This window comes from Paroedura picta, chromosome 4 (assembly GCF_049243985.1).
Source record: "Paroedura picta isolate Pp20150507F chromosome 4, Ppicta_v3.0, whole genome shotgun sequence".
Lineage (NCBI taxonomy): Eukaryota > Metazoa > Chordata > Lepidosauria > Squamata > Gekkonidae > Paroedura > Paroedura picta.
This window is the reverse complement of record NC_135372.1, coordinates 12,040,425-12,065,474: the sequence shown is the minus strand read 5'-3', so window position 1 is coordinate 12,065,474 and position 25,050 is coordinate 12,040,425. Positions and strand designations below refer to the sequence as shown.

General features: G+C 48.8%; 1 protein-coding gene across 1 annotated transcript; it reads left to right on the top strand.

Annotated features, from left to right (window-relative positions):
* The first annotated feature begins 3,268 nt into the window (after positions 1–3,268).
* On the top strand, positions 3,269–24,217 carry CDC34 (cell division cycle 34, ubiquitin conjugating enzyme). Its single transcript, XM_077331934.1, has 5 exons — positions 3,269–3,690; positions 14,000–14,086; positions 17,493–17,590; positions 19,544–19,678; positions 22,968–24,217. The coding sequence occupies exons 1-5, from the start codon at positions 3,514–3,516 to the stop codon at positions 23,176–23,178; spliced, it is 708 nt and encodes a 235-aa protein (XP_077188049.1). The 5' UTR covers positions 3,269–3,513; the 3' UTR covers positions 23,179–24,217.
* Positions 24,218–25,050: the final 833 nt, after the last annotated feature.

Here is a 25,050-nt window from a genome sequence, read left to right as displayed (position 1 = left end):
CACAGTGAGGAACCCCAAATACTTGCTAGGGCACCTTGCTTCTCCCTATATCCCTCCCCACACACTTTCTTTTTTCTCCATTTCTGCCAACCACCAAGGACTGACCTTTACCTGCTTCCTTCTGCCCACCCACCAGGTTTTTCTTTGCCTCCCACCTTCAGCTGTTTTTGCTGTTTTTAAACTTCATTTATACCCTGCTTACATCATTCTTCTCTCCTCCACTATATCCTGACAACAACCCTGTGGGGGTAAGTTAGTCTGGGAATGAGTGACTGTCCTAAGGGCATCCAGTGAGTTTCCAAACAAAATCTGGGATTTTAGCCTTAGGTCTCCCAGATTCTAATCTGAAGCTAAACTACACTGGTTTTCACAGGGTGGTTGCTGTTGAGCTGTAGGAAGCGCAAGCTCGGTTGAATCATGAAAGTTGGGAGATAAAGTCATCCGTTGTTGCTTACAAAACTGCCCTGTAAAGGGCCCAGATCCTCCCCCTGCTTTGTACTGATAGAAACAAAGGCCTGGTTTACAATACTAGCAATGACCCTTGAGAGTGTGTGTTTGTTACAGCTGCAGGCGCTGCTTCTATTATTTTTGGAGGTGGGTAACCCCTCAAGCCTCTTGTGGCACAGAGTGGTAAGGCAGCCGTCTGAAAGCTTTGCCCATGAGGCTGGGAGTTCAATCCCAGCAGCCGGCTCAAGGTTGACTCAGCCTTCCATCCTTCCGAGGTCGGTAAAATGAGCATCCAGCTTGCTGGGGGGTAAATGGTAATGACTGGGGAAGGCACTGGAAAACCACCCTGCATTGAGTCTGCCATGAAAACGCTGGAGGGCGTCACCCCAAGGGTCAGACATAACCCGGTTCTTGCACCTTTACCTTTAACCCCTCAAGGTTTGTTGGTTTGGTTTGTCTTTTGTTTTGTTTTTAAATTTCATGTTTTTATGTACATTTTGGACGTTTTTGGGAAGACTGAAAAAACGTTTGAGGACTTTGCATCTGCCAGCCACCTGACTTCTGCATGGTACAATACATCCCCGTATTCTGCATCTATCTCTGAGAGAAAATTTTGAAACTGACAGTGAGCAAGGCCACGATGTCTGATGTAATTACTGCTGAGTACTAATTACATTTTCCCACTGAAAAATCTTATTACACAAAGCTTGCTGATGGATGATGCAGTGAAATTGCATGGGGAGTGTACTGTTTAATTTCAATATCTCTTCATTGATTTTTGGAACTGCACCAGTTTTACCTCCCACCATCTTTCTTGCACCATCAGTTGTGATGCTTTTGAATTTATCCCAACTCAGACCAAGATTTACACACCTCCAATAATATGTTTTCTGCAGTTGTGGTGCTTTCAGTAATTCTGAAGTTGGAATCTATTCCCCTGATAAAAATTAGCAGTTGACCAGTGTCTATAATGTCATTGCTCTCATCTAATGCCCAAGAAAAAAGAATCAAAACCTTTTGCCTTGACAACCAGTGACATCTGCAGCCCTTCTCCTGGTTCTTCAACACGCCTGGTGGTTGTAGATGCAGATAAACTGACACAACCAATACAAGATACCTTCTCAGGGCACATTTCCTCCATTACTTTAACCTTGCACTTTTTAAAAACAAATTCACCTTCAGAGAATGGCCTACAACTCTCAGCAATACATTTAGCAACATGATAGCTGGCCCTCACAGTAGACCGGTTCTCTTCAACATGCTTTCTAAAACTATTTTGCTGCAAAAAACATTGATTTTTTGTAAAGAGAGTTTATCTTGTTCACTCGCACCTCTTCTCGATATATTGAGTAGCTCTCATGACAGGATTCAGAGTGCCTGGAGGCTGGTAGCCCTAGCCATTAATGGTTTGTGTGCAGCTGGCCAACAGGATTCCTTGGTAGGGTTGTGCGCTCAGGCGTGGTTCGGCCACTCTGGCAATAATCAGAGCTCTGCATCTGCGCGCGGCCACCAACTGGTGTGCCTGCACCACCCCTCCCCTCCGCGGCACTGGCTGCCTCGGGCTTTGATAATCACCAAAGTGGCTGAACTGCGCCAGAGCGCACAACCCTAAGTTTCCCATCCAAGTGCTGACCCAGGCTGACTGTGCTTTGCTTTTGAGAACTGGCAAGATTGGGCTAGCTTGGGCAGACACTCAACCTGGAAACATACCACAGAGGTCAGCTCCCCTGGGGGAAATTGTTTCAAAAGGGAGTCATATTGGTCTCTGCGAGAGGTGTGAGATTCAAGTCCAGCAGCACCCAGAGCCTGGCAAGATTTTCAGGGGATGAGTTTTATGAGTCAAAACGCCCTTCATGAAAGGTGCTTTGACTTTTGAAAGCTGCTACCCAAAAGAACATCTTGTTGGTCTCAAAGATGCTCCTGGACTCAGATCTACCCAGAGGAAATGGCAGCTCTGGAGGCTGTCAACTATGGCAGGGTTAGTCAACCTGTGGTCCTCCAGATGTTAATGGACTACAATTCCTCATGGGAATCGTAGTCCATGAACATCTGGAGGACCACAGGTTGACTACCCCTGATCTATGGTACACCATAGAGCAGGGGTGGCCAAACTGGTTCTTCAGAGGTCCATGGACTACTATTCCCATGAGCCCCTGACAGGATGCTACTGGCAGTGGCTCATGGGACTTGTAGTCTATGGACCTCTGGAGAACCACAGTTCAGCTGTCCCTGGTACTCTGAGCTTTCTCACCCCCCAATCTCTAGGACCTTTCCAAGCTGCAGTTGACAGCTTTAAGCTGTCTTGAGAAGCCATGCCCAAGTCAGTTTTATTTTGTTCGGGACCATCATGTCTCTCTGCTAGTTTTGCAACTCTAGGCTGGGAAATTTCTGAAGGTTTGGGACTGCAGCCTAAGAAAGGGGGGGACCTCAACAGAGCATAATGCCGCGCAGCCCGCCCCCCCCCCCCCAAGGCCGCCATTTCCTCCAAGGGAAGGGATGGCTCCCGCCTGGACAGTTGGTTCAATTCTGTGTCCTCGCCAGCCCCCCCTGGAGATTGGCAACCCTGCCCTCATCTGGTCCCTGGGCTTCTCTGGGCGACTTAGATCTCGATTGACATGGGTGAAACCACCGGACCAGATACAGGGGCGTGGCCTTATGGTCTCGCTCCGCCCTTCGCCCCGTGACGCGCCCCCCACGTCCGCGGGCGGCCCTTGTTGAGACGGCCGGGGCGCGCAGAGGCTGACGGGAACTGTTGTTGTGGGCTCGCCTGACTCACGCGGCCACTCTCTCGGCCTCCGAGCTCCGCCTCTCCTTTGCGCTATTGGTGCATGCCAGGCGGGTGGGCGTGGCCCCGGGCGCCACGGCTTCCCTCTTCCGCTGAGAACTACGCCTCCCAGGTGACACCGCGCGCGCGCTGGCTGGTTTCGGGGCTGGCGGCGTTCTTTCGGGTCCGCAGCGGCTTCGCTCTCCCTCCGCCCGCTTGCCGGCGCTTGTTTCTACCCGAGTCTCCGGCTTCAGGCGAGGCCTACCTTCCCCGTCGTCGTCGTCGTCCTCCTCTGGCGCGACATGGCGCGGCCGTACGTGCCCAGCTCTCAGAAGGCGCTGCTGCTGGAACTGAAGGGGCTTCAGGAGGAGCCCGTGGAGGGCTTCCGAGTCAGCCTGGTGGACGAGGGGGACCTCTACAACTGGGAGGTGGCCATCTTCGGGCCCCCCAACACCCACTACGAGGGGGGCTACTTCAAAGTGAGTGACCCCCCCGTCCCTTCTCAGGAGGCATCCCATAATAGCAAGGAGGGCGGGATCTGGGAGCCCACCCCGGGGTCAGGTGCGGGAGGAGAGAAGAGAGCGAATGCCTCCCAAATTAGCCCCCTCTTCCTCGGCCTCCCCCACCGCGACCCCTCTCTTCCCGACTTGCCCTCCATGCCTGGCCTTTTCAACCCACACTTTTTCCTCTTGGGGGAAAGGGTTTCTTGTTGTGGCTTTTTTGGGGTTTCTTGTTGTGGCGTTTTTGTCTCCTCCACACACACACACACACACACACACAAGTGTGAATGCATGTGTGTAATGGTCAAACATGAAAGTTAACGCACTACTTTAAAGATAGATTCAACTGAGTAGTCATGTTGGTCTGAAGTAGCCCCTTTAAGACCAACAAAGATTTATTGAATAAATCTTTGTTGGTCTTAAAGGGGCTACTAGGCTCTGATTTTATTGCACTACTTTAAAATTAAACATTCCAATAAAAGAAACGGGTAGGGGGGGGAAAGATCTCAATGCGAAGTGGTCAGGCTGTGGGATCCCATGGAGGCTCTGCCCTTCAACTCTGTATTTCTGAATAAACAGGCATAAGTGTGTCCACGTATCTTTTGTTTTCCCTTCCTTTAAAAAGACCCAAATGCCTGATATAACTCCCATCTTCTCCATCCTTCAATGTAATTAAGTATTTGAAGATTCTCTTTTGCCCCCATTCTTGTTCAATACTCATAGGCATTTCATTGTCCCCTCCCCCCAATTTATCTATAGAGTAAATGTTATTGGCATTATTCGTAGTAGTATAGTTTGGAATGCTCTAATTCTTCCCATTAATAGGGGAATTTTACAAGTTTCTTGATATAATGTAAACAGTTTGAATAATTATTTTAAAACAGCATTAGCAGTATATACTTGACTACACTGTTTTCTTCTTTAAGTAAATAGTAGATATTAATCTTTTCTTCCTTTTTGTCTGCAAAGTAGTGAATTATTGGAACCATTTTTCTCAATGCCAATGGAATTTGGCAGTCTTCTCGGAGAAAAATTAGATGCCTCCTTCATTCCCCCCTTCCTTCTGAGAGGAGAAAGGAAAGAGTGATTACTACACAATGATAATATTGGAATTAAGAATTGTCTCCTCCACTGGAGGACATAGTGATGGGCAGAACAGGGCTAGCCTGGTCTCCAATGGTGACTAAAATTGGCATCCGAGCAAGATAGACTCAGTGAGTAGAGGGTTAATTGTTTTAGACCGCTGAACTGATGTAGCTGAGCTGAGGAGTAAAGCTGTCTTTTGTGGGCTTACTTGGGGAGGCAGAAGGGCCAGAACCAATTTATTGTTTGAACAAGACAGGTGTATATAACATTATTTTATTTATATACTGCCCTCCCCTGAGGCTTCTACCAAAGAAGTAAGTCTCCAAGCTAGACAAGCAGACAGAAAATGAGGCAGTGTTTTGTTACCTAGTTGGTACTTAAAGTGGAGGATACAGTAGTTTTCCTGTCACTTCCTCAGACTGAGTGAGGACCCTATAGTTCTTAGCCTGTGCTCTATTGTCTGGAGTTTTTCCATCCAAGAGTGGAAGAATGAACTTCTGGAGCCTGAGACTCCAGAAGTGCAGTGTGATTACGTCATAGAGACTGAGGGAGGTAAACAAAAGGAAGTTTCTTCCTCTAGGCCAACCCTGGGGTAAGTTTACAAGCCTGTTTTGCAAGCCACACTTCCTGCCTTTGTCCTTTTCTTTCTCTTCCTGAAGAGGCTAGGTGAAAACAGAACTTGCATGAGTCATCTCAAACCCGGTTGTGTTGGGTCCTCGTGTTCCAGGGGTGGTTTGTTAGGGCAGGTTAACCTCATCACACCTAGATCTGGAAGTGAGGATATGGCGTCTTGTGTTTGATCCTTGCATTGAGGATTGAGGCAGTGCACAAGAGTTTTAAGAGTGTTTTGCAATGATTCCTGCAGGCCAATGTTATTCTCATGCCTCTAAGATCTCTGGGGCTTTGGATTGGGTCCCTGGTGAAAGTGAGATTTCAGTCAAAGCCATCTTGGTTTATTTGTGTGGTTACAGCAGGAATAAATGCCTTTTCCTTGGAAGCAAGGGTTGTAAACCCTCTTGTAGCTGAGATTTAAAAAAAAATTAGGGAACTTAAAATGGTGTCCCTGAGGTATATGTAAATTGATCTCCTCTTTTTATGTACTGAAAACGACATGGTTTGGGTATCTATAAATTCATAATAGTTTTCATTCTGTGGGTGACAGGAGTTCATTCCCAGAGCATGGTCAGATGCCAGAGGTTTCTGGGACTTGATGGTGAGTGATTTCAACCTTGCCTGGTCCTCCGTGGAAGGCAACTATGGGACTTTTTTGTGTATATATATTTGGATTTCTAAGAACTGGCTGGGTATAGTGTTGAAAACTATAATATTACATTACACCATATTGGAAACAAAATTATTTAGGCAACAAATATATCCTAAACTTGTCTATATATATGTGTTCACTAATTATAATTATTATTTATTTTTAGCTTGCTCTTTCCTAGAAGTTCAGCATTATCTAATGCTGAAGATTATTTGGGGTAACATTTTCTACTATATAGTCTTACTAAGCATGTCTCCCCAAGACTTTCAATTTGTAGAAATGCTATATTTCTTTTTCAGTATGGGTGAAATACCTTAGAATATAAGGTATTTCACCCATACTGAAAAAGAAATATAGCATTTCTACAAAGAGAAAATCTTGGGAGGAGGACAGGGAACTGTTTTTTTCCTGGTCCTTCACATTTCTAGGTAGGCTTCTTATATTTATTTACTTGCTACTTTTATACCTCACCTTCTCCCCCACTGGGAACCCAGAGCAGCTTTCACACATTACACACTTAAGACTGCTCCATTTTATGCTCACAACAACCCAGTGAGGTATGTTAGGCTGAGTGTATTTGAGTGGTCCAAGGTCATCCAGTGACCTTCCCTGGCAGAGTACGGATGTGAATCTGGATCTTCCAGATCTTTATCTGACATGGCAGTTCTACTGGCTTTCCAGCTGTCCCCTAGGAGGGCCTGGAGAGCATTGATTTGCATAAGGCCACCAGATGAATCTGTGGCCCAAAGTGAATTGAGGACTGAGGATTACTTGGCTCCCTCATTCTTTTGGAATTCTTTCTTTTGCTTTGCCTTTCCTTTTAGCATGTGACTTGGCTTGGCAACTCAAGTCATATCAGTAATTCCTCCGTTACCTGCCTGTCTTGGCACTTAGCTCCGGTTGCTCGCTGGTCCAAACTGTGTAGTTCAGTAAGGTTGGGACCAGTTGTTGATAGATAGGAATGAAATCTCTTGTACCAGAACTCCCTCATTGAACAGTTGCTTGCCCATGATGAATTGGACTCTTCTCCATGAAATCTTGGAGAAATTCTGCCCCTGTCTCTTACTGCAGGGGTAGTTAACCTGTGGTCCTCCAGATGTTCATGGACTACAATTCTCATGAGCCCTTGCCAGCATTTGCTTGCAGGGGCTCTTGGGAATTGTAGTCCATGAACATCTGGAGGACCACAGGTTGACTACCCCTGCCCTACTGCCTGGTAAATCTCAAGAAACTACCATAGGTTGGATCCAATTCCAAGGGGCACTTTGAAGGGCAACACAGTTCCATTCAAGGTATAAGCTTTTGTGTGCTTGAATGAAACTGTGATGGGCTACAAGGTGCCCCTGGACTCAGACTTGGTTCTACCCATGTGATTCCCTTGAACTTGTTTGTAAACCACACTTGTGTCTGAGTTTAGCAGGAATAATCATTTTCCTCATGTTGTGGGGGGCATATCGTGGCAGTTCTCAATGTGGTCGGCCTGGTGCATTCTGTCCCTGAAACTCAACAGCCCCACCTCATGCGTCACCATGAATGGGTTTGTTTTCAGTTGGAATATTTTATCCATGGGAAGGGCTGAGAGAGGAGAAAATGGTTTCCCTGGGAAAGATGTGGATTCGACACGTGGCAGGCATGTGTGTGTTTACAACAAAGAATTGTGTCCTGTTACTGTCTCATTTTGTTTGACCTGCATGTGTGACATTTCCCATTGTTGGTTTTTGGTGGGGGGGGGGGGCAAAGAGGAGGTGGCTCTGCTGTTCCAGTCTTTCCAGAATTGTTAGGAGATCCAGAGTGGTAACTGTGCTTGTCAGCAGCAGCAAAAATAGTCAGGAATCTTGTGGCACTTCAAAGACTAACAAGCTTTTGGTCCAGCATGTTTCTTTTGTGAACCGGGGCCCTCTTGGCTGTATATCACTTGTGTCCAACTGCATTTGGTTGTGGTCCAAAAAAGAAAGCTGTAAATAAGATCTTGTTAGTCTCACAAGTACCACTCGACTGTGGTGTATTTTTAGAATCAGTAGGTGTCTCGCCTCCCAAAAATATTTACTCAACTGTTTATTTTTCTCCTCCTGCAGATTTTTATAGCACTAGAACATGTTTGTGGCTTTCCAAAACAAGTGCTGTTTAGATGTGATCATGATACACATCTCGAGCCTGCTTAGAAGCCCATGTCAACTCTCTGTCGTTTCAGGAAATGAAGTGGGTGTTTGATTTCACAGACTGAAGGGCTCTCAGCGCCTTCTCCAGGGCTGCCATGACCAGTCAGGCAAAGTCTGGCAGCTGTGCAAAAGCAGGATGTGTGGGTCTTGTTAGACACCGAAGTTCATGTTGTCCTAAACTGTTACTTCATTCCCACAGACACTCCATGGACCTCTGGAGGGCTGCAGTTTGACTACCCCTGCTGTAGTTCTTGTCTCAGGCAAAATGCTGATGTAAACAGTTCTACATTGTAGGGCAGGGGTAGTCAAACTGCGGCCCTCCAGATGTCCGTGGACTACAATTCCCATGAGCCCCTGCCAGCAAATGCTGGCAGGGGCTCATGGGAATTGTAGTCCATGGACATCTGGAGGGCCGCAGTTTGACTACCCCTGTTGTAGGGCCTCCTTTAATGAATCCGTTGCGCTGTACTGGGCCTGCTTCTTTTCTCACCCCTGATTAATAGCCTAACCCTGTAACCCAGGGGCAGTCAACCTGTGGTCCTCCAGATGTCCATGGCCTACAATTCCCATGAGCCCCTGCCAGCGTTTGCTGGCAGGTGCTCATGGGAATTGTAGTCCATAAACATCTAGAGGACTACAGGTTGACTACCCCTGCTGCAACCCATGAGCCCCACTGAAGGGAAATGGCAGCTCAGACATTCCATCTGTCCATCATGGCACCTGAGGTGGCCTCTGTAGGATTCCCATCTAGTTGGTGGCCAGAGTCAGACCTGCCCAGCTTCAGCCAGGTTTTTGGATTGTAATTCCTTCTAGCAACACTTTGAGTCTTCTGGGTAGTTGGAGGGTGCACTGCTTCAAAGGAAAAACACTTTAGCTTTGGAGATACATCCCCCAAACAAAGGAAAGGAGGAGCTGTTTTTTTTAATACCTTTTCACTACCTAAAGGAGTCCCAGAGTGGCTTACAAACACCTTTCCCTTCCTCTCCCGACACAGACACCCTGCGAGCTAGGTTGGGTTGAGAGAGCTCTAAGAGAACTATGTAAGGAGAGCTCTGAGAGAACTGACTGGCCCAAGGTTGGGCTGCATGTTGGGGAGGAGTGGGGAATCAAACCTGGCTCTCCATATTGGAGTCCGCTGCTCTTAACCACTGCACCATGCTCTTTTGGTGTTATTCCACCAAACATGGGGAGCGATTAACTCAGGGAGTCCTGAGTTCAAAATCCCACTCTGTTACTACACTCACTTTTTTTCAGCATAACCTGTTGTGCACACATAAGTTTGGGAAGGGAGAAGCAGTATACTGCCTTGGGGGCTTTTGGAAGAAGGACATGGTAAAACAGGGGTGGGTGAACTGTGGTCCTCCAGATGTCCATGGACTACAATTCCCATGAGCCCCTGCCAGCAAATGCTGGCAGGGGCTCCTGGGAATTGTAGTCCATGGATATCTGGAGGGACACAGTTTGCCCACCACTGGGGTAAAATATACAATCAATGTTCTTGCCTGATCTCCCCGTGCCTGAAAGAGGTGCAGAAATCCATGTGGGCAGGAGCTACCCATGCCTAGGACACTGGATTTGGCAGCTGGCACACAGGGTTGATGTGGAAGCCAGAGAGCTGGCATCTTTTCATCTGTCTGGCTCTGGTGTTTTATCTTGGCTGTGTCATGGGCGTGTTGGGGGCTGGGGGGGGGGCGGGCGAGAGATTTTACTGCAGTATCCCAGAGGTTTCCTGTTTGTTTGCCCAGAATAATCTCTCTCAACATCTTAACATCCACAGAGATTTGTTTACAAGACTTCAGATGACTCAAGGTGCTAGTCTATAACAGTTCCTTTAGGGCCTAAAAAGCTAAGTTGTAAAAAAAACAACAACACACACACATTTTTCTGTTCTTGATTGTAGGGTAGTGGTTCTTGTTCACTAGGCAGGGTTTTTTGACTCACTTAAACTGGTTGCAGGCGAGCCTGAGCTCGTCAAATCTCAGAAGCTAAGCTGGGTCAGCCTTGATTAGTTCTTGGATGGGAGACCACTGAGAAAGCCCAGGGTCACTATGCAGAGACAGGCAAGGGCAAACCCACCCGTGTTGGTCTCTGTCTTGAAAACCCTAGCATGTCACCATAGGTCAGCTGTGACATGAAGGCCACATGCACACAAGTCGGTTGCTGGTTGCAGTCCACAGAGATGTGAGCAATCGTGCATATTTGGGAAGGAGAAGCTGTTAACATGTGCTTGATGTGATTCATCCAGTATATAAACTGGGGCTAAGTGCAGCATGGGATGTTGTCTCACTACTCATGGGCTGTGAGCCTCTGGGCTCCTTCACAGCCATTGGCTGAGTTGTGTTTTTCACGGTTGTGATGGAATGCTTGCCAGCTCAGTTGAGACTCTTCAGTGCTGCACGAGGCCATGTTATCAGTGGAGCTCTGCCCATGGCCTGGGAAAGGAGGGGTGGGATCAGGTGGGCCTGAGACCGGTACAAGGGATAAGGGTGGCTTTAGCATTTCTCCGAAGGGAGCTCTTGAAATGACTTCTGCCCCACTTTAAAACAAATCCTTTGCCTCCTCTTGGAGCTGGCCTTCTGGATTTGGTGCAAGAGAAGGAAATAAAGCAACATTGGTTTGCTTTTATACTGTTTAGCTCAGGGGTAGTCAAGCTGCGGCCCTCCAGATGTCCGTGGACTACATTTCCCATGAGCCCCTGCCAGCAAATGCTGGCAGGGGCTCATGGGAATTGTAGTCCATGGACATCTGGAGGGCCGCAGCTTGACTACCCCTGGACTTTAGCTGGTTCAACAGGAGCCGGGATCTGCAGGATCAGGGACCCAAGGATGGGAGGGGGGGAGAGTGGTACAGTCAGCCCAAGGGTCAGAATAAGAATTTTAAAAGGCTGGCCAAGAGCAGCATATTTATTTGGGAAGAGCTTGCTTTCCATCCCATGTGTTGGACAGGCCCTGGCCTGGATGGCCCCCACTAGCATGGTCTTCTCAGATCTCAGAAGCTAAGCAGAATTGGGCTTGGGTGGTCCTGGTTAGATGGGAAATGTCCTACAAAGACCAGGGTTGCTACGTAAAAGCAGGCCATGGAAAACATCCCCTGGTATGCATTTTGCCCTGGCCTCTGGGAGCTAAGCAGGGGTCACCTTGGGTAGGATCTCCAAGGAAGTTCAGGTTCAGTACACAGAGCTGATCAATGGCAAACCACCTCTGAACATCCCTTTTCTTGGCAGCCCCTGAGGCCTTGTTGTTTGGTTTTGGCCTCAAGTGCACTTAGAATCATAGAACAATTTAGCTGGAAGGGGCTGAATCCGACCATTAGTTCATCATGATCAGTCTTATGCACTCAAGACCTGGCACAGCATTCCAGGGTCTCCACTGTAGTCCTTTTGTGTTGCTAGCTCTTTTTATCTGGAGAGGCCCAGGGCTGAACCTGGGACCTTCTGCTTGCAAAGCAGTTTTTCCACTAATCCATGGCCCCATCACTGCAAAAGCCCTGTCTGTGTCCAACTTTAGGCAGAGCATCTTAAATGGCATTTTACTTTATTTCATGGATGGCCCACAGATCACAAAATATTTTCTTTTAAATGACCAGCCAGCCAGTAAGCCATAAAGTACGCTTAGGACTACAGAACTGGGAAACAGTACAAACAAAGGAAACCGAAAAACTCTTAAGTCTGGTCAGATGATAAAGGCAGGAGAAGGGAGGTGATACATGCCCCAACACTGCAATAGACAACAGTTTTAGCTAGGATGGAGTTGGAGTTGGAAGGGTTCTCAATCATGGAGTTGGAAGGGTTCTCAAGGGTCATCTAGTCCAGCACAATGCAGGAATGCTTAGTTGGCACGGAATGCTTTGGTCACCTGGTACCTTCAGGCCTGGCATCTGCCCACTTTAGGTTCCCAGGGGGAAGGGCACAAATAGAGTGGCTGGGTCCTCCCTGGTCTCTGACGGGGGTGTAGAGCAGTAGGGTTGCCAACTCCAGGTTGGGAAACACTCACATGTGGGGGAGGAACCTGAGGAGGGCAGGGATCTCAAATGGGGCACAGTGCCATAGAATCCACCCTCCAAAACAGGGGTGGGCAACCTGTGGCCCTCCAGATGTCCACGGACTACACGCGAATGCTGGCAGGGGCTCATGGGAATTGTAGTCCATGGACATCTGGAGGGCCACAGGTTGCTCACCCCTGCTCCAAAACATCCAGTTCCCCCAAGGAACTAATCTCTAGAAATGAGCTGAATTCCGGAGGTTCCCCAAGGTCCACCTGGGGAATAAAATAGTATTGGCATTGATTTGACAGGTGCCTTGGGTATAGAATTGAGGAGAATCCTGTTCAGATGCTGAGGGGTTGAAAATGGGCTCCCTCCATGGGTCTTCCGTGGCAGGGGGAGTAGCCAGGAGGCTGAGGGCTGCTGCAGTATGTAAGATCACAAGTATATAAGGATATAAGATCACAAGATGTGGCGTCAGCATCGTGAGGGGTGGATACTCACCTGGAAATTAAAAGCTAATGGACTAGCCACAAGACGGCAGGATCAGGCCAGTGGAAGTATTGCCTCACAGTGTGCATTATTAGCTTCTTGGAGCCTGGAATGTTATGGGTTGGGAGTGTAGCTCTTGGGCATCAGAAAATGCCTGTGGAACTAGAAGTGGGGTTGGCTGTTACTCATCACCAGCCACAGTGCTGGGAAAGGCTGCCTCTGGACTTGTGTTTTGACTTGGGAGGTCTGCCACACCCAAGCAAAATCCCACCCGCCAGTCTCCCAGCAAGGCAGAGCTTTACTCTTTGCTTGTGTCTCAGAAGCAGCCAGTGATGATCGTGGCATCAGAGGGCCCTAGAGAGAAGCTGAACCCCCCCTGGTGTCACTCAGCCAGATAACATTTCTGGGTCTGAGCAGCTGGCTCTTGCAAGTGCAGCTGCATGTTTTCTGGCCAGTGGTTTCCTGGTGGTCCAGAAGCTGGGTAACTGGGCAACAGCAGCTCTGTGTGGCTTTTGCACCCTTTGAAACTGGGAGGCTAGGAGATGGAGCGTTTCTTCTCCACTTGGGAGTTTCTGAAGATGCGAATGTTTCCGAGTGCAAGAGGGACTTGCCCTCTGTCCCTAACAAAGGCCTCAAGAACACCAGTCTGAGAAATGTGGCCCCAGTGCTTTGGAGTAAAGGAAATTGGCTGCCAGATTCTGGGAATTCATGAATGCAGAGATCTCCATCTTGGTTAGTGGTGAGCTAGATGGACCAGGAAGCTAAGGCTGAGAGGCCCTTGGGATTTTGTGGCTGGCTCTGCCTCCAGTGGCCATTCTGGCCATTTTGGGACTGCTCTCAATGTGCTTTTGTCAGAATTCTAAAGGTGCCTGTAGGCTGCAAAAGATTGGGATTGGGGGCCCCTGATGTAGAGAACGCAAGCCGTACTGCTACCTCTCCATACAGAGATGAGCGATCGAACAGCAGGGCTATGCCGTGGGCAGAGAGGATTGTGCCAGACTCTTGGCTTGTGTTGGTCTCCTTTCCTGCCTCATTTCCAGATTTTCCTTTCCTGTCACATGGGTCTTGTCACATAACTTCCTGCCAGGTGCTTCCTGGATGAGGAGGGTTGGAAGGACCACAGCATCAGCGAATTAGCATGCCTTATTTCTTGGGTTGCAGACTGAGGGAGAGGTGCACAGGTTGAGATCCTAGCCTGCATAGAAACTGATGCGGAGTCACGTCATTGATTGTCGGCTTGTGAGAGGCGGCCATTGTTGGTTGCACTTCCCTTGTTCATGGTCCCCCTGCTCCTCTTCCCCTGCAGGCTCGTCTCAGGTTCCCCATCGACTATCCTTATTCACCACCGGCCTTCAGATTCCTGACCAAGATGTGGCATCCTAACATATACGAGGTATGTGACGGGGAGTGGGAGTGGGGTGGGGTGTCCTCATTCAATCAGGTCTGTCGGCATCACCCCAGACAGGCCCTTTTCCAGGAGTGCTTCTTCCGCACAAACATTGTGCTCATCTGGTCATTAAAGCAAGCAGGGCATTTATCCCATCCAGGAGGCATGCCTGGTGTAACATTCAGATTGCACCTAATTTTAGAAAATGGCACGCTGTAGCTCATGCAATGTATAATTTTGCTTGTGATGTGCAGCACCGTGACTGTTAACTAGAAGCAAATTGCCTGCAAAGTAGTGCCCACTGGCTCGTACCCAAATATGCAGTTCCCCGGAAGAGGGAGCGATAACTTCCCCAGATTCCCCCCTTCCCCCACTTTGCTGCCTGTGCTGTTATTTATTTAGTACGTTTTTTATCTAGCCAAGGAGATGCGGGTGGGGCTTATGGTTCCCTCAGTTTTGCCTTACTGAGTTTAGCGGAGGCTGAGCAAGTGGATGGGGTGTCATGGGAAATGGCTGTGAGATGGAGGGTTGGGAATTTGAACTCGGCCCACGCTAGCCTGATCTCATTGGGGGGGGGGCACCCAGGCAGAATGGCCCAGGCTAGCCCCATCTCACCTGGTTTCAGAAGTTTGCAGGGCTCACATTTGGGTAGGAGACCTCCAAGACATACCAGGATTGTGATGTGGAGGCGGGCAATGGCGAACCAACTCTTGCTTTTTGGAACCCCTTGGGAGCTGCCACAAATTTTCCGTTCCCAAACTGAACTGATCAAGTTGATTCTTCATTTATGTAGGCAAACAGATTGGAACTTGGGGCCTTAAAGAGAGCCATCCACTGATTTCCTATTAGTGAATTTTTAACGTTTTAGCCTTCAGATTTAATAGTAACCAGGCCATCTTTAAAGTGAGAAGTTTAATTTTGGATTTTTTAAAAAATGGTTGTCTATTGAAAGCCTTGGTTTTATTCACAGTGGTAAACCTAGGGACTGATCTGAGGCAGAATTCATCCATGTTTACATCAGTCATGGGCAGCCTGGTTAAAATTCTCTGCCCATTTCCCTTTGCTGCCTCTGATGCTGTTTTTCTGGCCCTCATGGCCTGTGAATCGCCCCTTTAGCTTCTTTCTCCCTTTCTGGCCTGAGTCTCTCCTTAGTCTTCACCTACAGCAATGCCCCAGGTAGACATGGCTTTGTTTCCTTCCGTTCTTCCCTGGGTTACTCTTGCTTCTAGGCTCCTTATTTTGTCTTCCTCGCTATCAAAACTCCTTCCAGACACTAGCCTTGCTTAGTTAACTTTTGCTTAATTGGCACTTGGTGAAAAAGGGGAAATATCTGCAAATACAAGATTAAGAGTCCAGGAGCCTCTTGTGGCGCAGAGTGGTAAGCGGCAGAAATGCTGTCTGTCCATGAGGTTGGGAGTTCGATCCCAGCAGCCGGCTCAAGGTTGACTCAGCCTTCCATCCTTCCGAGGTCAGTAAAATGAGTACCCAGCTTGCTGGGGGGTAAACGGTAATGACTGGGGAAGGCACTGGCAAACCACCCCGTAATGAGTCTTCCATGAAAATGCTAGAGGGCATCACCCCAAGGGTCAGACATGGCTCGGTGCTTGCACAGGGGATACCTTTACCTTTAACTTTTACCATCTTACAGGCTAAAAAAAATGATGCCAGGAGATGAGCTCACTTCTTCACATAGTTCATACATTGTGAGATTTTCCTGCTCTTGGTCTTGGTCTTTTCTGCTGCAATGGACGGACTAACACAGCTACCCGTGTTGATCTGTCTTAAGAAGTGATCAGTGGCTTACAATAGTTGCCCCAATATAAGTGTGTCTTGCGGGTGCTGTTGCCCTCTGGCTCTTTTCTCTTGCTCCAGGCAGACTGGCACAGCTACCCATCTGGATAGAAATACATTTATGCTTAAGCATTGCACATGCACCCACTGCACATGCATGCTCCCTGTTCCCTCAGTAAGTGTGTTGTTGTTAGGTGTGAAGTTGTGTCCAACCCATCGTGACCCTATGGACAATGACCCTCCAGGCCTTCCTGTCCTCTACCATTCCCCAGAGTCTATTTAAGCTCGCCCCGACTACTTCAGTGACTCCATCCAGCCACCTCATTCTCTGTCGTCCCCTTCTTCTTTTGCCCTCAATAATTCCCATCATCAGGCTCTTCTCCAGGGAGTCCTTCCTTCTCATGAGGTGGCCAAAGTACTTGAGTTTCATCTTCAGAATCTGGCCTTCTAAGGAGCAGTCAGGGCTGATCTCCTCTAGGACTGACCTGTTTGTTCGCCTTGCAGTCCAAGGGACTCGCAAGAGTCTTCTCCAGCACCAGAGTTCAAAAGCCTCAATTCTTTGATGCTCGGTCTTCCTTATGGTCCAACTTTCACAGCCATACATTGCAACTGGGAAGACCATAGCCTTGACTAGATTCACTTTTGTTGGCAGGGTGATGTCTCTGCTTTTTAGGATGCTGTCTAGATTTGCAATAGCTTTCCTCCCCAGGAGTAAGCATATTTTAATCTCTTTGCTGCAGTCCCTATCTGCAGTGATCTTGGAGCCCAGGAAAATAAAATCTGTCACTATCTCCATTTCTTCTCCATCTATTTGCCAGGAATTGAGAGGGCCGGATGCCATAATCTTCGTTTTCTTGATGTTGAGTTTCAAGCCAACTTTTGCACTCTCCTCCTTCACCAGCCTCTTTAGTTCCTCTTCAGTGGTATCCTCTGCATATCTGAGGTTGTTGCTATTTCTCCCTGCAATCTTAATCCCAATTTGTGACTCATCTAACCCCGCCTTTCTCATGATGTGGTCCGCATACAAGTTAAATAGGCAAGGCGACAGTTCTCACTATTGCTTCATGACCTGCAAATATATGTGTACACAATGAGAGGTTTGTGAATTACCTGATCATTAGCACACAGGAGGCTTGAGGAACAGGGAGTGGCAGACCATTAGCAGTTCCTTGGGCTTGCCTCTGACCCTGAGTCCTCGGACCTGGGAGAAAAGAGGGTTTGCTTGGGAGCAGTGGGAGACCGCTGCCCTCCACAGAATTCAGCAGGTGCTGCCAGTCACTGGGGCAAGCAGCCAACTCTTCTAGTCTCTTTAGTCATTTTGGGGTTGACCTCCCTCCCCAATGGCCAGCTGCATTGAGTTCTCTGTGATGAGTGGAGGATTCTGGGAGACTTTCCTTCTGCTGGGCAGGGAGGTCAGCAGGAGCTGGAATTCAGGGTAAAGTTGTGTGCAGAAGTGTTTGCGGGCATCTGTGGAGAAAAGTGCCTGTCATGGAGGCTGGTTTTGCAAGAGGTAACCAAAATTGTCTTATGGGGCTGAAGGTTGTGCACCTGACGGTAGACCAGAAAGTTTTGCCGTGCTTTTAATCAGTCGTTCTCTTCCCTCTTCCCCCCCCCCTTTCAGACTGGAGACGTTTGCATCTCCATCCTTCACCCGCCAGTGGACGACCCGCAAAGTGGGGAGCTGCCTTCAGAAAGGTGGAATCCTACCCAGAACGTGAGGTAAGACTCCTTACCCCTGAGGACGGCAGAACCCATTTCTGACAAGCAGAGAGGCTCCCTCCCAAGCAGTGGCCAAGAGGCTTTCCTCCTATGCTTGTCAGTTACGTTTATTTCTTATTTGCATCTCGCTTTTCTCCCTGATCGGAGACGCAAAGCAGCTTTTCACATCATTCCCTTTCCTCCACTTCATCCCCACAACAGCTGCCTTGGAAAGATGCTGTTCCCATTGGCTGCAGAGGGAGAGGACACGCAGTAATGGGTTTAAACTACTACAATGATATAGGCTAGATATCAGGAAAAGGTTTTTCGCAGTCAGAGTAGTTCAGCAGTGGAATAGGCTGCCTAAGGAGGTGGTGAGCTCCCCCTCAGTGGCAGTCTTCAAGCAAAGGCTGGATACACACTTTTCTTGGATGCTTTAGGATGCTTTGGGCTGATCCTGCGTTGAGCAGGGGGTTGGACTAGATGGCCTGTGTGGCCCCTTCCAACTCTATGATTCTGTGATTCTATCACTGAGGCTGCCAGAGTGGGATAGGGGCTGGCAGGTGAATGAGAGCTTAGAGCTCAGTCCTCTCAGCTTCCAGCCAGACGCTCTCCCCACAGAGCCCTCAGCACCCTGCCCCCCACAAGGGACTGCAGCAGGTGAGTGAAGAAAGAGGCTCAACAAGGCCATTTGTTCAGGAAAGGAGAAGGGGTTGCTAAAGAGCCCTCTCCCTGCCCCTGGGCTCCACAAGCACCCATGGGGTATGTTTGAAACATAGATCTAGTGTTTGCATTGTTGTTCTCCCCCAGAGGATCAGGCGTTTTGTTTCTTCCACTGCTGATGAAGACTGATTCCAAACCATTTGAAAGAATGGAGACTGTCGTGTGTGTGTATGATTCTTCTTCAAAATAATGCCTTCTATATCTTCCTTTAGAGCAGTACCTCAAGAAATATATATTCTCAAAGAGCCAGTTTGGTGTAGTGGTTAGGAGTGCGGACTTCTAATCTGGCATGCCAGGTTTGATTCTGCACTCCCCCACGTGCACCCAGCTATGTGACCTTGGGCTCGCCATGGCACTGATAAAGCTGTTCTGACTGAGCAGCGATATCAGGGCTCTCTCAGCCTCACCCACCCCACAGGGTGTCTGTTGTGGTGAGAGGAAAGGGAAGGCCACTCTAAGCTGCTTGGAGACTCCTTTGGGTAGAGAAAAGTGATAAGAACCAACTCTTCTTCCTCTTCTTCTTCCTCTTCCTCTTCCTCTTCTATATATTATTTTTAACATGATCCAAAGGCTGTCTTTCTGAGACTTATGCCAAATTACCTAGCGTTCATCTGGCCTGGGATAGCCAGTGAAACAGGGCAGTGGGGTTTGGGTTGCATAAACCTGAAACAGATCTGAAACAAACTTGGAAGAGACTTGAATCATTAAAACCTGGCCTGCTAAATGGAACTTGGGGGTGTGACCCACTATGATGGAAGTGTTTAAAATAAACGTCATCCCCTGCAACAATCACGCAAAATATTCTTGCTGGATATCTCGCCCCCAGCCAGAAGCATGGTAAGAGGAACAGTGTAGGGCCAGGCTGCAGGGACCCGTGAGTCAGGGCAGACAAGACTCCAGAGGCTGAATGAAGGTTCCAGGCTGCCTGCTACCATGACGGGCCATTTTTAGAACATGGGCTTTCTTTGGCGAAACAAAGGCAACTCCGAGTGGAAGGGGGAAGAGTGGGAGAGTTCCTTTGCCAGCACAGGCTGTGCCTCCTAGCAGACTTAGGGAGCGAAGCCTGGGGCACCTGGTCTTCGGAGGTAGGCCGTGAAATGGGCAGATTTCCCTCGTGGCATTTTTTAGTCCAGCACAGAATATGAGATCTTCGACTGGCAGGAAGTCCCACAATTCTGGCTGCTGGTTCCCCTTTGAGTTTTGTTCTGTCAGCTCTTAACACTCCTGTTCCCTCTCCTCCTCTCATACCAGGACGATCCTCCTTAGCGTAATCTCGCTGCTCAATGAACCAAACACATTCTCTCCGGCCAACGTTGATGCGTCTGTGATGTACAGGAAATGGAAGGAGAGCAAAGGGAAGGATCAAGAATATACAGATATTATCAGGTGGGTGGGAAAACTTGTCTCGTGTCCTCTTTCATCATTCCCCTCCCTGCATCGAATTCAGAGATGCCATTGCTCAGGCCAAATTGGACAGTGGATGGAGCCCTGTTCTGGGTAGAGCGGTACGGCATTGGGCAGGATCAGAGTTCTACTTCTCAATCTGTTACGAAGCTCATTTGTTGACTGTGAACTAGTCACACTCGGCCTGAGCTACCTTACAGGCCTGTTGTGAAGGTAAAAATCTCACACAACTACCACACTTCCGTATTTGGTCATCTGTGTCTGGGAAGCAGCTGTTAACTGGCAGTGAAGATGTGACTCTGCCTTCTGCTGAATCAGACCCAGTGGTCCACCAGAGTCAGGATCAACCACTCAGACTGGCTGGCACTTCAGGGACTTGGCCATCATTTATTGCTTGGTTCTTGACTGGAGATACCAGAAGGGACTGAAACTGAAATCCTCTGCATGTCAAAGCCTTTGAGCCTGAGAATTGTAGGGATGCTAATGCAGAGTAATTATTTATTTTATTTATTTATTTAGATTTTTATAACGCCCATTTCTTTGCAGCTCTGGGTGGTTTACATTGAACATTATAATACAAATTGCATGGAACGATGTATAATACCAACAGTATGTAACATAAACTTTCATAAACAGTATGTGACATAAACCACATTATAAATAACAATTAACAGTAACATTGGGGGTTGGTTCTTTCATGGGTTGGTTCTTTCAGTCTGGGGGTTCAGCAGCTGTTCTACGTCAGTCGGCCTCAAGTGAAAGTCTGGTGGGAGAGCTCCCTCTTGCAGGCCCTGCGGAACTGTGGAAGTTTGGGCAGGGCTCTGATCTCCTGAGGGAGCTCGTTCCACCAGGTGGGGGCCAGGACCGAGAAGGCCTGGGAAGAAATGACTCAGGAGTTGCAGGGCTCCCGTTTGGCTTGAGGCTGTGGCCTTGGGGGTCCATTGAAACCATGGAATGGGATCTCCTTTCCTCTCCCCTTCCCCAGCTGACGCAGCCTGGGGAAGGGGAGGGGCATTACTGGCCTGTCTTTTTATTGTTCTGAAGAAAAGATGATATTTTGTGTTTCCTTGGATCCTCATGGTTGCCCAGAAAGCAAGCGCCTTCTGGGTCACTGGAGACAACCAATGTTGAAGGTTTCCCTGGTTTTTTTTTTAGCCCAAGGTGTCCCCAGTCTTGGGAGGTGCATCTGAGGGGCTTCTTGGTGAGAGCAGCAGCTGCAGCCCATTTGCCCTACTGGTTTTGCAGGCATGTGGGGCTCTGTACAGAAGGCTGTGACTCGGGTACCACCTCATGTCATCTGTAGCTTACCAGGAAACAGCTGTAACCCCTGCCTTTCATAGGTTGGGACAGGTTCAGTAAAAAACGGGTTGCCCCAAAATGGTTTTCATTGACCTTGTCCCTTCATGGATAAAAAACTCCAATTTGATTTTGCAGCTTGATTTACCAAAGGAGGCATGAAAGAATAGCCAAGTTAAATAAGCTGCTGCTGGTTAGAATGGGCACATGAGGTCAGCCAAAAGTGCCTCACATAGCAGTGAGGTCTCGAAGCCCAGCCACACTGACAAAATTTTGCCTTGTCTGAACTCTTTCCCTCTCGCTAACCCATAGCCCTGACCTGGATGGCCCAATGTGGTTAGTAGGGCTTGGGCGCTTTGGCTAAGCAGGGTCAGTTCAGAGGCTAAGCAGAGTCACCCTGGTTCAGACTGGGACAGGAGACCACCACGGAAGGCCAGGGCTGCAACAGGCCAGGGCAAACCTCCTCTGCTTATCTTTAGCCTGGGGTGGGGGAGGGGGGAGCATGAGTTGGCTGCCATTAGGTGGCTCTTTCTACCACTATTTGTCACCCAGCTGTTGTGCTGACTGGCCAAGAAGGAGGAGGTGGAGGTTCTTATATATTTTTCTCTACCCGAAGGAGGCTCAAAGCGACTTACAGTCGCCTTCCCTGTCCTCTCCCCACAACAGACACCCTGTGAGGTGGGTGAGGCTGAGAGAGCCCTGATATTCCTGCTCGGTCAGAACAGTTTTATCAGTGCTGTGGCGAGCCCAAGGTCACCCAGCTGGCTGCATGTGGGGGAGTGCAGAATCGAACCCGGCATGCCGGATTAGAAGTCCGCACTCCTAACCACTACCCCAAATGGTTGTTGAAGAGCAGTTTTGCCCTTGAGCAGGTTCCCTCTCGCAGTCCCTGGGCACAAGGCTCCTTCCTCACGGGGTGCAGGAGGCCTCCCATCATTCCAGGCACTGCCTGCTTGAATGCCAGTGTGGGGGAGTGGTGAAGAGCAGTGGGCCTCTAACCTGGAGAACTGGGTTTGATTTCCCACGCCTCCACCAGCAGCCTGCTGGGTGACCTCACAGTTCTCTTAGAGCTCTCTCACCCACCTACCTCACAGGGTGTCTGTTGCAGGCTCCCTCGGTTAGAGAAAAGTAGCATATAAGAACCAGCTAATCTCCCCCAATTCATTCTTTCTTGGATCACTGCCCCTTCTCATTGGTGTAGCTGGCTGGAGGAGTGGGGCTCCAGGCGTTTGTCCTGCCTGCCTGCCTACCTCTGGTGGGAAGAAGACAGAGACAGCCTTTCACACTGACAGGAGTGAGCAAAATACATAAAATGCTGAAACATGTCCCAAACCTGAACGGTTTGAGTCCAGGGTGCGTCCAAACAACCTATTTAGAGGAGGCTCACTACCCCTGGGAGAGCCTCTTGTGGCGCAGAGTGGTAAGGCAGCAGATATGTAGTCTGAAAGTTCTGCCCATGAGGCTGGGAGTTCAATCCCAGCAGCCGGCTCAAGGCTGACTCAGCCTTCCATCCTTCTGAAGTCGGTAAAATGAGTACCAGCTTGCTTGCTGGGGGGTGAAACGGTAATGACTGGGGAAGGCACTGGCAAACCACCCTGTATTGAGTCTGCCAAGAAAACGCTAGAGGGCGTCACCCCAAGGGTCAGACATGAACGAGTGCTTGTATAGGGGATACCTTTATCTTTACCTTTACCTTTAACAGAATTGGGCAGTGGAGGAACATTTGGACTTTAAGGCTTTTTAGGCTTCCTGTTTATTTTATTTTCTAAACCACCCCTCTCCAAAAAATGGTCTCAGGGTGGTATACAACAGTAAAAGAAGAGAAAACATAGATATGCATAGAAATCAGGGTTGCAAGTACAGATTTCCTAGCTCTGTTGCAGCCTGTGGTGCTTGTTCATAAGCTGCCAGGTCTCCCGAGAATGATGGGGTGAAATGATGTTGACTAGCTCTCATTTCCCTGCCCACTTTCCAGGAAGCAAGTCCTTGGGACCAAGGTGGATGCTGAACGCGATGGAGTCAAGGTTCCTACCACACTGGCAGAATATTGCGTGAAAACAAAGACCCCCGCGCCAGACGAAGGCTCTGACCTCTTCTATGATGACTATTACGAGGACGACGAGATGGATGACGAAGTTGACAGTTGCTACGGAGATGAGGATGACTCCGGCAATGAGGAATCTTGATGAGGGATGCCGCCCGGGCCCCTCCTCCCTCTTCTCCCCCTCCCTTTTGCACCGCTGCCTCCTGAGGGGAGCAATAAACTTATCTTGCCTTTTTTTTGTACTTGAACCCAGGAGGCAGCAGCTGGCTGAGACCTGAAATCCTGTTTAGCCCCGAGACAAAACTCTACCTCAAAAAAGGGAGACACAACTTCTGCTTATGGGGATGGAGTGGGGGGGGGATGCGCACGCTGCGGGACAACTTGGCTTCAGGCGCACCCTGCAGAGTCTGCAATTCTGTGTTGTCTCCAGCTGGGAGAGTGGACGGAGAGGGTTGCCATTCCTACAGACCCATCCCTGGTTGCTGCTGGAAATCAAGCAGGGGTTCCAACTGGCATTCAGGAGAATGCAAAGGAAGTTTTCGAGCCCAGCAAGGAAATGAGAGGGCACAGTGTCTGTGTGTGCGCACACATGCTGTTTTTTCCAATGCCATAGTACTTTGGGAGAATTTGTAGCAAGGGCTGTTTAGGAAAGCAGGGTGGGCAGAATAGATGGTTGAGCACATTGGCTCTAGTTTTAACTAGCCTGTTCCTTTTTTTCCCCCTTTTAAAGCATTTAAGTAACTTTTATTGGAGCCCTATTGAAATTGCCATTTTTAGCCACTGGAGGGCACTTGTGTCCTGCTGCAAGTTCTAGGTAGCAGGGGCAGTCAAACTGCGGCCCTCCAGATGTCCATGGACTACAATTTCCATGAGCCCCTGCCAGCAAATGCTGGCAGGCGCTCATGGGAATTGTATTCCATGGATATCTGGAGGGCCGCAGTTTGACTACCCCTGGTCTAAAGTCTTCTAACTGTTTGTTTTTTGGGGGGGGGGGTCATTAGCATCTGGGATATATTAGAAAACCAGACAGACTGCTGAAAAGAGGTGGAAATTCATGGGAAGACAATGATTTGGGGGACGACGGTGACTTTTTTTGGTGAAAACTGGGAGTTCATGCTTTTGTGGTCTTACTTTTCCCTCTTTTGATTTGAAGCTATTTAATAAAAGGACTTTGAAACGAAGATACATCTGCCTGCCTGGCACTGCCCGTGTGCAGTCAGATTGCGTTTGAATGGATGGCCGGGCTTCTTCAGTCACTCACAATTACTTCTGGAGCTTTTCAAAGGGGGGCTTGTCTGTGCGGAACTTTGGGTTTGCTTCACCTGGGCCTACCCTGTAGCCTCACTGTTGCCTTGTGCTGTACGCTTGAACAGGCACCTGTGGCTAAATCTTACTGAGCAGCCTGCGCCTGAGCTCTGAAAAACTTCCAAGTGTGTCAGGTTTCCCTGGGACCTGTTAGGAGTCCTTGGCCCGTGACACACCTCCGTCTTGAGCAGTGTTCCGGAGAGCTGTTGGCAATATCCAAGTTAATATAGAAGCATTTCCCTGAAAGCGTGTTTGAAAAAGTGTATTCTGCAAAAGGGCAAGAAGGCTCCCAAAGAGACTTCTCTAAAATGCAGTCAGCCATTGCCACTACAACGAATATGTAGATAGCCATGGACTGTGCCTGGCAGCGTAACTTTGAAATGTTATTGCCACTGTTATGCTGTCAGTGAAATCCTGAGAATCATTAAGCCAGAAGAAAGGCAGCCGGTAATTAAACTGTCAACCAGAGGTTTGGCACAGCAAAATCATTCTTGTTGGATGCATAAAATAAAATGTTTGGCAAGCAGACTATCGTCTGCAGGCACCTTGGGGATTTTGAGTGGTGAATTTGAGGGCTACCTTAAAATGGCCTCCAGGAATTGGAGTCATACTGAATACCTCACACCTCGTGCAAAGAAGGGACACCTGAAGGGAAGGGATCCACACACTGAATAAGGAAGGCCAACGTGCTTACCTGAGCCTCCAGCTG